Source organism: Podarcis vaucheri (genome assembly GCF_965113315.1).
Source record: "Podarcis vaucheri genome assembly, chromosome: 4".
Classification (NCBI taxonomy): domain Eukaryota; kingdom Metazoa; phylum Chordata; class Lepidosauria; order Squamata; family Lacertidae; genus Podarcis; species Podarcis vaucheri.
Genome location: NC_138762.1, coordinates 56,905,898 through 56,918,160, shown reverse-complemented (window position 1 = coordinate 56,918,160; position 12,263 = coordinate 56,905,898). Strand labels below are relative to the sequence as shown.

The following is a 12,263-nucleotide window of genomic DNA, read 5'->3' as shown; positions in this document are numbered from 1 at the left end:
CATACACTTATACACTGGTCAGTTTTTGCACCATGCTAAACCAAACCATGGCTAAGTGTGAACGAGCAAGTGTGCTGGTGCACATTTAGAAAATTGCATTTGCTCCTTCCCCAGTCCAACTGTGACTGTGGGTTAAGCCATGGTTAGATATAGGGCTATGTCCAAACTCAGACCAGTTTTTAAATTTAATTATTATTTATATCCTGCCCTTCCAAAGGAATCCAGGGTGGCAAACACATAAATGCTAAAACAAATAAAATATCTAAAAAGATGCACAAAGCAATTCCAATACAGATTCAGACTGGGAAAGATATTTTCCTTGAAAGAGGAAAGTCTTCAGTAGGTACCAAGAAGACAACAGAGGTGGCACCTTTCTAACATTTAACAGTCCATCTCACTACAAACCATGAGCTGTAACCAAGGTTTGTTCTTGATTTGCCACTCATGGCTTATCTGAGTGAGACAAACTATAAACTCAGGTTTGGATGCAGTAGCTTAGCTCCTGGTAGCACAGCAGCATCAGGCCCAAGGGAGAAGCAATTTTCTAAATGTTCGCCATAGTTTTAAGCGGCATTTAGAAGAACCAACTCCCATAGAAAACTGCCTGCATCTGATATCTTTTACTGAAGATCTGCTCTAGATGACTCAACCTTTGGAGGCGAAATTGATGACTACCCAGGACTGGGCCTTTTTTGTAGTGGCACCTCATTTGTAGAATTTCTTCCCAGGGCACATTTGTGAGGTGTGCATTATCATTTAGATGCCACTTAAAAGCTCTAACTTACCCAAGCATTTGATGGCATTTAATTTAGAGTTTTTTACTGATTGTGTTCTGTTTTGACTGTTGTTTCTGAGAACTGCTGTGACTGTATTCTATAGTATTGTCTTGGCTACAGCTGTTGGTTAGTGAATCATAGAATTGTAGAGTTGCAAGGGATCCCAAGGGTCATCTGGTCCAGCCCCCTGCAATACAGGAACCTCAACACACAGTTCCCCATCCAACTTGAAACCATACCAATCCCTTCTTAGCTTTGCAAATGTGCTAGCAGTTTTATTGCCTTCTAATAAAGAAAGAGCTTAACCAAAAGCCTTGGCTTGGACAACACACTAAGCCAAATCAAAAATGGCCAAGGAGGAGGAGTAAAGTGGTTGCAAGCTCCTCTCCAGAAGCCTGTCCTGGTAAGCCAAAATTTGTGGTGTTGTCTGATCAGGGTCATGGCTTGTTTCCTCCCAGACAAACCACAGTCGATAAGCCAAGAGGAATAGCACAAGAACCCAGGTGCTGGCTTGTTTTTGTCCATGGGTGGCACAGCAACAGCAAGATGAGCCCGGTGGGAATTTATTCAGCAGCATACCTCCGCATAGTGCTTGTGCACACTAAACTATTGTTTTGTTTACCTCACTAAATTTTACAATATGGATGAAATTCAAATGAATCAGAAAGTTAGAACATATTGCCTGAAATCTTTTTAGTAATTGAAGAGGCTAGTTTATGTGTATCTTTGTGTATCAAAATCAAAAGCTCATTTGTTTTTCACTGTACATTTTGAGTCATTGTTTATTATAGTAATCCGTATTATATACCTCTTGGGTGCAAAGGAATGCCTTAAATCCTGTGGAAATGAATGAGGCCCACTGACTATAAAAATATGTTGGTTTGCACAGTGAAGACAACTGAGGACTGAAGCTCCTTGGTCCTAGTTTTTCAAATGTACTTTCTTCACAGTTAAAGAGTTATTTGACTTCAAAATTCACAGTCCACTGAGCTTGCTTTCATGAAACAATCTGCTATGTGACATAAACTGGCATGATATACAGTATCAGGGTGCTTCCAGACAGGGGCTTAATACTGCAAATGGTTTTTTTCCCAGAAATCCCAAATGAATCACTGGCAACAAGCTCTATTTTCTGCAGAAAGGGTAAATCCCAAATGGGAGCAGGCAGTATGAGCTAATATTTTGATACCAGTATCTTTTGGATGCTGCAAAAATCTTACATGCAGTAGAAGTACCAATCCCATACTAAACACAAATCTGTTAGCGCTCTCAGTAGTGTATTTAAATTGTTACTGTACTAACTATATTCATTAAGCACAGGCTGTTTATCACCTAGAATATTTTGCTGGTTTCTTGTACTATCATGTTCCTGGAAGTGTAAGATCCCTTCAGTTGGGTTTCTGGGCAATTTTGAAACCTCAAAACATTTGAAATCACTGGCAAGATGCCTGCTGCATATTTACAGTTACACAGCTCTTTTACTTTTAAGGTTCCTCCTTCCTTTTTTCTTCAAGTCTCTAGGCACAACCAAAACAGCGGGTTCTTTCTTTTTGGTATGCTGCATTGTTCTGTGGAAGTGGGTTGCTTGGAGTTCACACTTTGTTTTCCTGTTGTTTTTCTGGGAAGTTGGCTGTGCTGCAAAAGATATGGGACTAATTTGTAGGAAATGGATTTGTTTGGGGAAGCAATAAAAGAGCAACTGCTTACACGCTCCCCAAATGTATGTTTTAATGCATGGCACAACTTAATGCCTGCAGAAAAACATGCAGTCCGCTGACCTCCATACTTTTATAAAAACTTTTCTTTGACCTTCCTTCCTTACTTTTGCTCTATTATTTTTAAGAATAGAAAATAAACAAAGTGGAGTATTCCCCTTCAGATATATCTTGAAAGTGGCTTGTTACATAGTAACAACAATTAGTGATGAATGGTTGCTACGTTGTGGCTGTCTTCTAAGATTTGAGGGAAAGCAGGTATTGTATCTTCATAGTTGGTAAAAAAAATCCTTCCAGTAGCACCTTAAAGACCAACTAAGTTAGTTCTTGGTATGAGCTTTCGTGTGCATGCACACTTCTTCAGATTCTTCAGATTCTTCAGTTGGTTGTGCAACATATGGCTGCTGTAGCCATCATCCATCAGTAGTGATTGCCAATATAATACCTCATCTAAATATTCATTTAAAAGTACCACATACCTCTTTTAAGACTTTTCCACCTCAGAATGTCATTAGGAAGATGATGCATTTGAATGGAACCTCACAATTTAAAAGCACAGACAAATTAACATTCCATACAAGGAGTTTTTGATATGGTACAGTCATTCAGTCATACAATTTGAAATCAGCATTCTGGAGTGCTACATTCTTGGTAGGGTGCTTTTCGTGAACACATACATCAGCCATAAGACAGACAGCTTTTGAATCCTTTTATTGATTGGGAGAGTCACAGAAAGGTAGTAAAATAGTTAATATAGACACAGTATTCTCAGATAGATAGATGAACAGATGGATGGATGGATGGATGTACTATAAATATCACCAAAATAGAAAACTTGAGTACAAATACACAGTCCACCTTCGTACACACAGGACCAATATGAATCACTCCTCTCATTTCCTAGGTTTTATAGCACATGACTGAGCCATTACAGATATTGGGTGATCTCTGTGTGTCTGCTACATTCCTATCCATTCCTTTCTCACACCGGGGTACAAAATCCTAAAATAACTTGATAGACATCTACAGATCTCCTAATTCTAGTAGTACCCTGATGCATTGTGTGTGCACCTCCCACCAGGAGTTTTATACTGAAGTTCATACTGAACTTATTTCTAAGTTCCAATTTTAAGTAAGTTATATTTTCCAAACTGGCAATAAAATTATGACCTAGGGAGGTTAAGGCAACATTTTTCTTACTTTTCATGCCAAGAGTTTTTGTTGTTCAGCTGCCCTGTCATTGATATTGTTATGAAGTTTGTGTGCCACTCCCCCAAGTTCTGCCGGGCGGTAGCAAGATTCCAGGGGGTTCCAGGGTTGTGTTTCCATTAAGAAAAAGGAAGTTCTAGTGTCTTCAAGAAATATGGTTTATTGTACACTCATTTACACCTGGAGTCTTCAATGGAGGGGGTGCTGAGTATTATACCCCAAGTGTCTCTCATAACTTCAGCAGGCTTGAATCCAAAGCAGCAGCCAGTCATGATTCCTGGTCTCTTGGTGCAGCCTTCTTCCAGCCAGTGCCAAGATGGTTCTGCCTACTTCCTCCTTTTTATTCCCAGAACACCTTTAGATTTCAAAAAGGACACATTTTCCTGTGACATCACACCCCACTGTCACCTTGACAACTTGCCAGTTCTCCTGCCTTTGCCCATTCCTGGGGTGGGTTGGGAGAAGGACAGTTCTTTTGCATTTCCAGTGGCCCTTAATGGCTCAGTACCTACCTAGCCAGGTGAGGCTGGTTGGCATAAGCTAACCCAGGAATTTCCTGTCTGGCACAGTTTTGCAGCTTTTATTTCCCTTCATATCCCAAATATTCTCTAAATGCTACCATTTTATTCATTTCTACCATTCATTCACAGACCCTGGTATACCCTAGATGAGGGGTCAGCAAACTTTTTCAGCAGTGGGCTGGTCCACCATCCGTCGGACCATGTGGTGGGCCAGACTATATTTTGGGGGGGGGGGAATGAATGAATTCCTCTGCCCCACAAATAACCCAGAGATGCCTTTTAAATAAAAGGACACATTCTACTCATGTAAAAACACCAGGCAGGCCCCACAAATAACCCAGAGATGCATTTTAAATAAAAGGACACATTCTACTCATGTAAAAACACTCTGATTCCCGGACTGTCCATGGGCCGAATTGAGAAGGCGATTGGGCGACATCCGGCCCATGGATCTTAGGTTTCCTACCCCTGCCCTAGATCTATGACAATATAATAACTTAGTGGTACTTAGTCTGATTTGATAAATCAGTGTCACAGAGGCAGAATACATTTCAGATGTATTCAACTCCTTACACACGCATCTGTACACATACTGCCCATTTGCACAAGTGATGCTTACATTTAATTTCACTTTTCATGTTTCCTTCATCTGTAATTCAAATGTAAAACCTGCATTGGATAGAAATACATTGGATTTATCTCCTATTTTTCATCCTCCATGAACAATATCCACAAGTCAAGTGACGTGTTCCAGATTCAAAGATAATCTTCATGCCACAGGTCCAGTTTTACTGCAGACCATTATGTGGTTGCTATTTTGAAAATGGGGGAAATTGGGAGGAAGAGCTCAAGTATGCTATAATGTATGATGACAGTCTCACTTGCTAGCAATTAAATGCAGCAATTATATACATGCCTACTCAGAAGTAAAGTTGCACTGAGTTCTGTGAGACTTACTGCAGATAAGTGAGTGAAGGACTGCAACCTAAGACAATTAATTCATAGGCTTAGTTCTGGTAAAGCAGAACTCATGGAAATAATGTTTCCATTTAATTAGATATTTGTATTTATTTCCTCATAAAAATAGGTAGAATAAATAGGTATTAATATTGAAATCATTCATTCCCCCACCTTCATTTGGATAACATGTCCACATACACACCTGCAACAAAGCTGAAACTTTGCATTCCTCAGTTTGCTTGAGGTCTGGCATTACTCATCAGAGAAGAGCTTTCAAAAGCTATGGAATGGCTTTGTGCTTTAAAAATGTATGTGCAGAGCAGCAAAAAAGGCACACAGCAGCAATTCATTTTCTGGCTGCGCCACAGAAAAAGAACTGAAGTGATACATTTTTCATCTTGGAGAAGCACATATCCAGCATCTGCTGCTGTTTAATTTACTGTTGTTAACACCTTCAGTGAAAGGATTTGCAATTTTCCCTAAAAACACTCCAATGACTGGAACAAGAAGACCCAACCTCTTCAGCTGGAACAAACTATGTAATTTAGAACAACTTGCAGTACTTAATTTGTATACCTTTTGGCTCTTCAACTTTCCCCCTTGTTTTTTGTGGTGATGAGCCCTGTTAACTAACTGGAAATTGTGTTGGGGTTTTTTGTGCTTTTGTGAGAGAGCAAATCATTCTAAGGACCATGAAGTGAATATTGTAGTTTACAGTTATATAAAATGTACAAAGTGTTGTTAAGGGTGCTAAGAGTTTTTAGGAGATCCCTATTCTCCACACACAACTACAAATCACAGCTCCCTGGTTGTTAAACAACTCTGGGAACTATAGTTCTGTGAGTGGAATAGGGGTATCCTAACGACTCTCAACACTCTTAACAAACTGCAGTTCCCAGGATTCTTTGGGAGAAACCATGGCTGTTTAAACTGGTATGATACGACTTTAAATGCATAGTGCAGATGGGTCCTTGCTGTCACTGCTGTGGATCAAAACTTTAAAGTTCTGTACAATATGCGTAACCTTTCTCTCAGGTCATTTTGTTGCTTTCTCTTCTCTGGATTTCAGGAAGCATTATCAGTTGTGAGTGAAGACCAGTCTTTATTTGAGTGTGCCTACGGAACTCCCCACCTTTCTAAGGCAGAGATGACAGCCTCCTCTTCCAGTGAATATGGGCAGACATCAAAGATGAGTCCACGTGTTCCCCAGCAGGACTGGTTATCGCAACCTCCAGCCAGAGTCACCATCAAGATGGAATGCAATCCAAATCAAGTTAATGGCTCAAGGTAAAAAAAGTTTAAAGATTCTTTTTTTGCATCTGTTTGGGCAAGGCTTTGCACTCTGAATCTTCCTGAATCGAAGAATTAGGAGCAGACCTAGTACTTAGGTGATCCCTTCCCTGCTGCCTCCTTTACCAGATAGACAGGCAAACAACACCAAAACTAGGAGATCCAATGCTTATTTAAATGTGGGTTCTCTACTAAAGGAGGCAGATGGAAGGTGGAATAAATAATATTCCCAAAGTGCTTCATAGAAAAGTGCCTTTATGCAGCTCAAATTATTGTAACATCCTAGTGCTGCTTGCAGAATGGCAAGTGGATTGAGGGAAAACAAATATCAGTAGGCTTAATATTCAGTATATTGAACAAGAGTGCAACTTCTCTTTAGCTTTTTCTTAATTAGCTCCAAATTTTGTGTTTTTGTATTATGAGCCCATTTGTGGCTAACCTCCTATGCAGCCTGTTTTTCAAAATGACTTGCTTTGAAGAAGGTTTGCATCAGCAGAGCACTTTCAAAATGAGGTTGTGAGACCAAGTGTGAGACCACACTTCTGCTTGCCTCACTGTCCCCCCACCCCCACCCCGGGGAAAGCCCACTCTTTACCGCTGAATTAAAGCAAACATCAATCAGTTTTTCAGCAGATTGTCGTTTGCTCCAATTCAGTGGTAAAGCGTGGGTTGTCTACCCAGGGAAAGCAGTGGGAGAAATGGGAAATGACTTGAACCCATGCCTAGAAAGCACAACACAAGCAGGAAACCCACTGAACCCATGCTTTGTAGACAAGGGACAAGCAAAAGTGTGGACAAGCCCCATATTTAATGTTGTTCCCATAGTGGGCTAAAGGAGCTGTAGACCAAACACCATTCAAAATTATATTGCTATCTTTTTGCTTTGGGGCAGAAGCATGCATTTACAAACTTTAAAAAAGAAAAATGCTTTGGTCAATTTCCGCATATTAGAGTTATCCAAATGCAGCTTTAATCCTTGTAAAATTACTTGTGTGCATTGGCTCTCATGTCTGAAACAGACTAATTGCATTGGTATATTTCCAGGTCATTATCTGGGCTGTATGTTGGAATCTTTTGATTCTGCTGCCATGAGATTTTGGCCATAAATGCATCATGTTCTAGGTTACCAAAAGTTCATCAGTAATACAGGCTGATTTCATTTTGAGTGGCCCTCAAATTCCCATGATATTTTAAAATGTGCACTTTACAAATGAAGCTGATATGGAATGTATTGTTGTTGTCTAGTCATTTAGTTGTGTCCGACTCTTCATGACCCCATGGACCAGAACACGCCAGACACTCCTGTCTTCCACTGCCTCCCGCAGTTTGGTCAAACTCATGCTGGTAGCTTTGAGAACACTATCCAACCATCTCGTCCTCTGTCGTCCCCTTCTCCTTGTGCCCTCCATCTTTCCCAACATCAGGGTCTTTTCCAGGGAGTCTTCTCTTCTCATGAGGTGGCCAAAGTATTGGAGCCTCAGCTTCAGGATCTGTCCTTCCAGTGAGCACCCAGGGCTGATTTCCTTAAGAATGGATAGGTTTGATCTTCTTGCAGTCCATGGGACTCTAAACTGATAAATCCAGCTCTATGTACCATTAGGTACAGTGAGGCAACCACTTTATGTGATAGACACTTAGTGCCAGCAGGGGCAGCTCCTTTCCCCTGGTGATCCCTCCTGAGCCTTCCCAACAGGTTGCAAGAGTAATTCCTCAGAAGAGGGCAAAGCATCAAAAACCCATAGACCATATTGTGAATTCAAATAAAATAAAATCAGCTCTAACCTCAGTTCTTGGTGTTTGGGAATGGTGGACATATTTGGCCTCATGGCATTGGCAGTTTAGTAAGGTAGATTATGTAGATATGGGGAAAAAATATTTCATTAAAGCAAATTCCGTGCATGTTCAGGGGTATGATGCATCTTACGGGCAGCAAAACGTCTTGGTAGGTCCTTAAAGCTAGAAAAATGTGAAGCTCTGGTGTAGCACAGTCTTCAAATATCTGTGAGTTCTTATTTCAAGTAACAAATTCTCCAGACATTCAGAACCTTGGTTTGATGCCAGGTGTCTAATCATGGAGGAACTGTGCTAGTTTTATTCATGCAGCCTTTTGGTCTCAGTGGGCAAGCATAAGCTAGAAATTCAGGTGTTGGAGGGGCCCCCAAGGAAAGCTGTTGGTTCAGGCATTTAATAGACCTACTAATGTTGGAATTGCCTCGAGGAAATGTGATTTGTTCTCAACTCGTGGTCATTCTTCATGTAAGCAAGTACATCTCCAAGGATAACCTAGTTTAGCTGATATTTTCGTTCAGCTTAGCACAGAAAGTGTGGAATTGTGTTGGTTGGTTGATTCTATTTATATCCTGCTTTTTCTCAAATGATTTCTATGTGGGACCCCCACCCCCATTTTATTATCATACCCATCCTGCGTGGTAGGCTAGACTGGGAGATAGTGATTAACCTAAAGGCACCCTATGAGCTTTGTGTGTGAGTAGAGATTTAAACCTGGACACTGATGCAGGTGTAGCCAAAGAGGTACCTTCCGGTTGTTTTGAACTCCAACTTCCATCAATCCACGGTAGCATAACAATAGTGAGGGATGATGGGAGTTATAATCTAGCATCTGGAGGGCATTGCATTGGCTACCCCAGCTTTTACCACTACACCACACTGACTCTTATGTGGTACACACACACACACACACACACACAAACACACACACACACACTCTTCTGCTTATGGGCAGCATGCTCTTGTTTTGGCAGCTTCAAACAACGTGAGATTTCCTACTCTCAGAAGCAAGCATAGGAGGGCTGTGGCTTCCAGCTCACTCTTTATTTTATGGAACCACAAGCACAATGTGCTTACAAGTTCTCGAAATGAAATACAACTTGGGAAATGTAATCCATTGCCATTATAATAGAATTTCTATGAAATAATAAAAGGAAAACAAGAAAAAATGGATTTAGAAACTTGTAGGCCAACTGGGAAGCTATTGTGGTTTTGGTATTGGTACCAGCATATCAGATTTCAGAATTCTCCCAGCACCAATATAATTGTAAATTAAGTATATAAGGAACATCATTTTGTAACTGCCAAGTTAGAGCTCCCACTCCCTCAGCCCTTTCTTCACTCTAACCTCATACACAAGAAATATTGAAGTGTCTGCTCTAATGGAGAAAGGATCATGTGTAGTAAAACTTAAACCAGCTGTTTCCCTCCATGCAAAAGCAAAGAGCAGCGCTGGTAATATTTATAGCTTGCCTGGCCTCCAGTGAGCCAGATGCTGACTGCCTTAATTTGCTATGATGGCCTTAAGGCACAAAGCAGCTGGAATGTGCAAAGGAATCAAGGAAAGAGGGAAGGGGGATGAGTGGACGGCCTTCACGTAACTTTATTATGGTGTCAAAAACCTAGAGTACAATGTACTATATGTGCATCTTGATAAACACCCATCTCTCATTTATCTGAAGTTATTGCTACTTGTCTGTAGCATTTTGATGTGTCAAGTTGGGCAAGGCACTGGTACCATTTTTGATCAGAAACCAGCATACAAGGAAGAACGGATTCTAAAACATGTTGGCCTATAGTTTGGGTCCAGGGTTGTGAATGAATTACAGCTAGGCTTCGCTCTTTGCCAGGCACACTTCCCTGTAGACTGCTTTTCTGTTATTATCATCTGTCCCTTGGCTATTCAGAAATCAAACAGATTTTCCTTAAACAAGCCTTTACCTTGTAGGCAGCTTCCTTCCTGATATTTGTAAGCTACCGGCTACCTATATGTTGGGTTCCAGTTGTGCCTACCCTTGTTTAGCTCAGCACTTACAGCATGCATCAAACTTCAGATATGCAAACCCTCTACAATTAGTTGATTCACACTTTTTTCTAGAAAAAACGTAATACCAGACTTCAAATAACAAAATCCACATACTCAAGTTGGCAATGGTACAGGGCACATCCACATTTAAATGGCTAGGTTTCCTTACAATGAGCATGAATGTGGAGAGCCATGCTTTCCTCAACTTCTTCTGTGTCTATTTCAGGGAAATCAGGCCAATAAAAGAAAACACAAAATAAAGTGTGAATTGGCTCTCATGAGACTGGTAAAGTAAAAATAAGTGATTTGGCTGCATGTGAAATGAGGTATATCCATTTTGTCCATCTTTCCCCACAGTTTTCTCTCTCACTACAGCTGAACTAAGTTCTCATGAGTTTCAGAGAACACAGCACAGGTGCTTATTTTTTTTGGATGTTGGGAGCAGGGGTTCAGATCTCCCACTGCACATGTGGGGTTCACTTTGCAGTCTCTGGGGCTGGGACCTCTACTAACTTGCCATTATCCTCAGTTGATTATAAAGGTAAAATTCTTGAGCACATGCTTCTGGATTCCAGGGAGAAATGCTAATTTAGTCTTTTCTGTGTTTATATTCAGTTCAGAGACCCACCCTAGCAACTCCCAAGAAGTGTGCCAAATACTGATTGCTACCACTCAAGTGTTTATTGTACTTTTAATGCACGATTGCCCATGACAATAGGACAGACTGAAACTGATGATATATACTTCATTGTTGCAGGAAGAAGTTTATATCTTTTACATTCCATTGTTGTTGTTTTTCCAGAGGAAAGAAATAATCTAAATTTGTACAACGATCTAAAGCATATTACTAGCAATGCTTCTCTTTTAAATTATTCAAAATCATTTTTATTTACAAAAACACAGTAACCAGACTGCACTGTCCATTTGGGTCTCATCAACATTATCAGTATTGTTATTTAACCCTTACCCTTTTTCTTGAGAAGGTGGGTGGGTAACAGTGATTTTAAATAAAAGTACTGCGTGTCTGATTTTTTTTAAATGGAATGTTGTCACATTTAATTCTGTTTCGACATATGGCAGCTTCCATGGTTGCAGTTTGCTCTAGAATTAATGTAATCTGCTTTCTTTTTTACTGTGAAAAACCCAAATGATATATACACTTTACCATTACTCCCATCTTTTTGAAGGCTTGGTTCAAAGCACTCAGTGTATGCATATCTCTGTATTGGTAGGAGTGGTGCATAACTGAAAATTCTTCCTCAAAAAGGTCTGCCATAGTACATCACTTTCAGGTACCAAATATACCAAGACTTTGAGAAGAGCTGAGTGTGTTAACTCTAGCCTGAAGTTTAGGCCAATTTGTCTCCTAACAGCATGCTATTTTTATGCCTGTTTTTATAATGTATTTATGCTGATTTGCAATTTTTTTGTGATTTACTGATTTGTGCACCAGTGGAGAAAGACAGAATGCATATTTTTAGACGTTCAAGAGATGCAACAGTGAGTGTCCATTAGGCCTAAATCATATGCCTGCAAATCCAAACTCCATTTCCATTTCCAAAAATAAAGTAATATGGAGTCAGATCCTCAAGTTTTTACACTTCCAGCCTCCACCAGCGGAAGGTATTTTAGTATCTAAAGTAGACTCCTGGAACAGCATTGCTTGACAGATAGATGAGCATTTCAGATCAGCATATAGCAAAAATCCTCTTTCACTTGTGAACCTGCTTACTGAAAAGTATTATTCAGGAAATCTTAAATTGTTTCCTTAGGAATTCCCCTGACAACTGCAGTGTGGCAAAAGGAGGAAAGATGTCCAGCAACACAGAAAACGTTGGCATGAACTATGGAAGCTATATGGAAGAAAAGCACATCCCACCACCAAACATGACCACCAATGAACGGAGAGTTATTGTTCCAGCAGGTGAGAAGACAAATGTTTTTAAATAACCTTTTTAAACTGGGCCTGCCCAGTCAT

General features: G+C 40.3%; 1 protein-coding gene across 7 annotated transcripts in view; it reads left to right on the top strand.

Moving 5' to 3' along the window:
- The window catches only part of ERG (ETS transcription factor ERG), a 111,813-nt gene that overhangs the window by 85,035 nt on the left and 14,515 nt on the right, over positions 1 to 12,263 (top strand). For all 7 annotated transcript variants that reach the window (XM_082220629.1, XM_082220632.1, XM_082220630.1 and 4 more), the window contains 2 exons: positions 6,251 to 6,468; positions 12,058 to 12,209. In XM_082220629.1, coding sequence (XP_082076755.1) covers positions 6,251 to 6,468; positions 12,058 to 12,209 — 370 coding nt within the window. The remainder of the gene's footprint in view (positions 1 to 6,250; positions 6,469 to 12,057; positions 12,210 to 12,263) is intronic.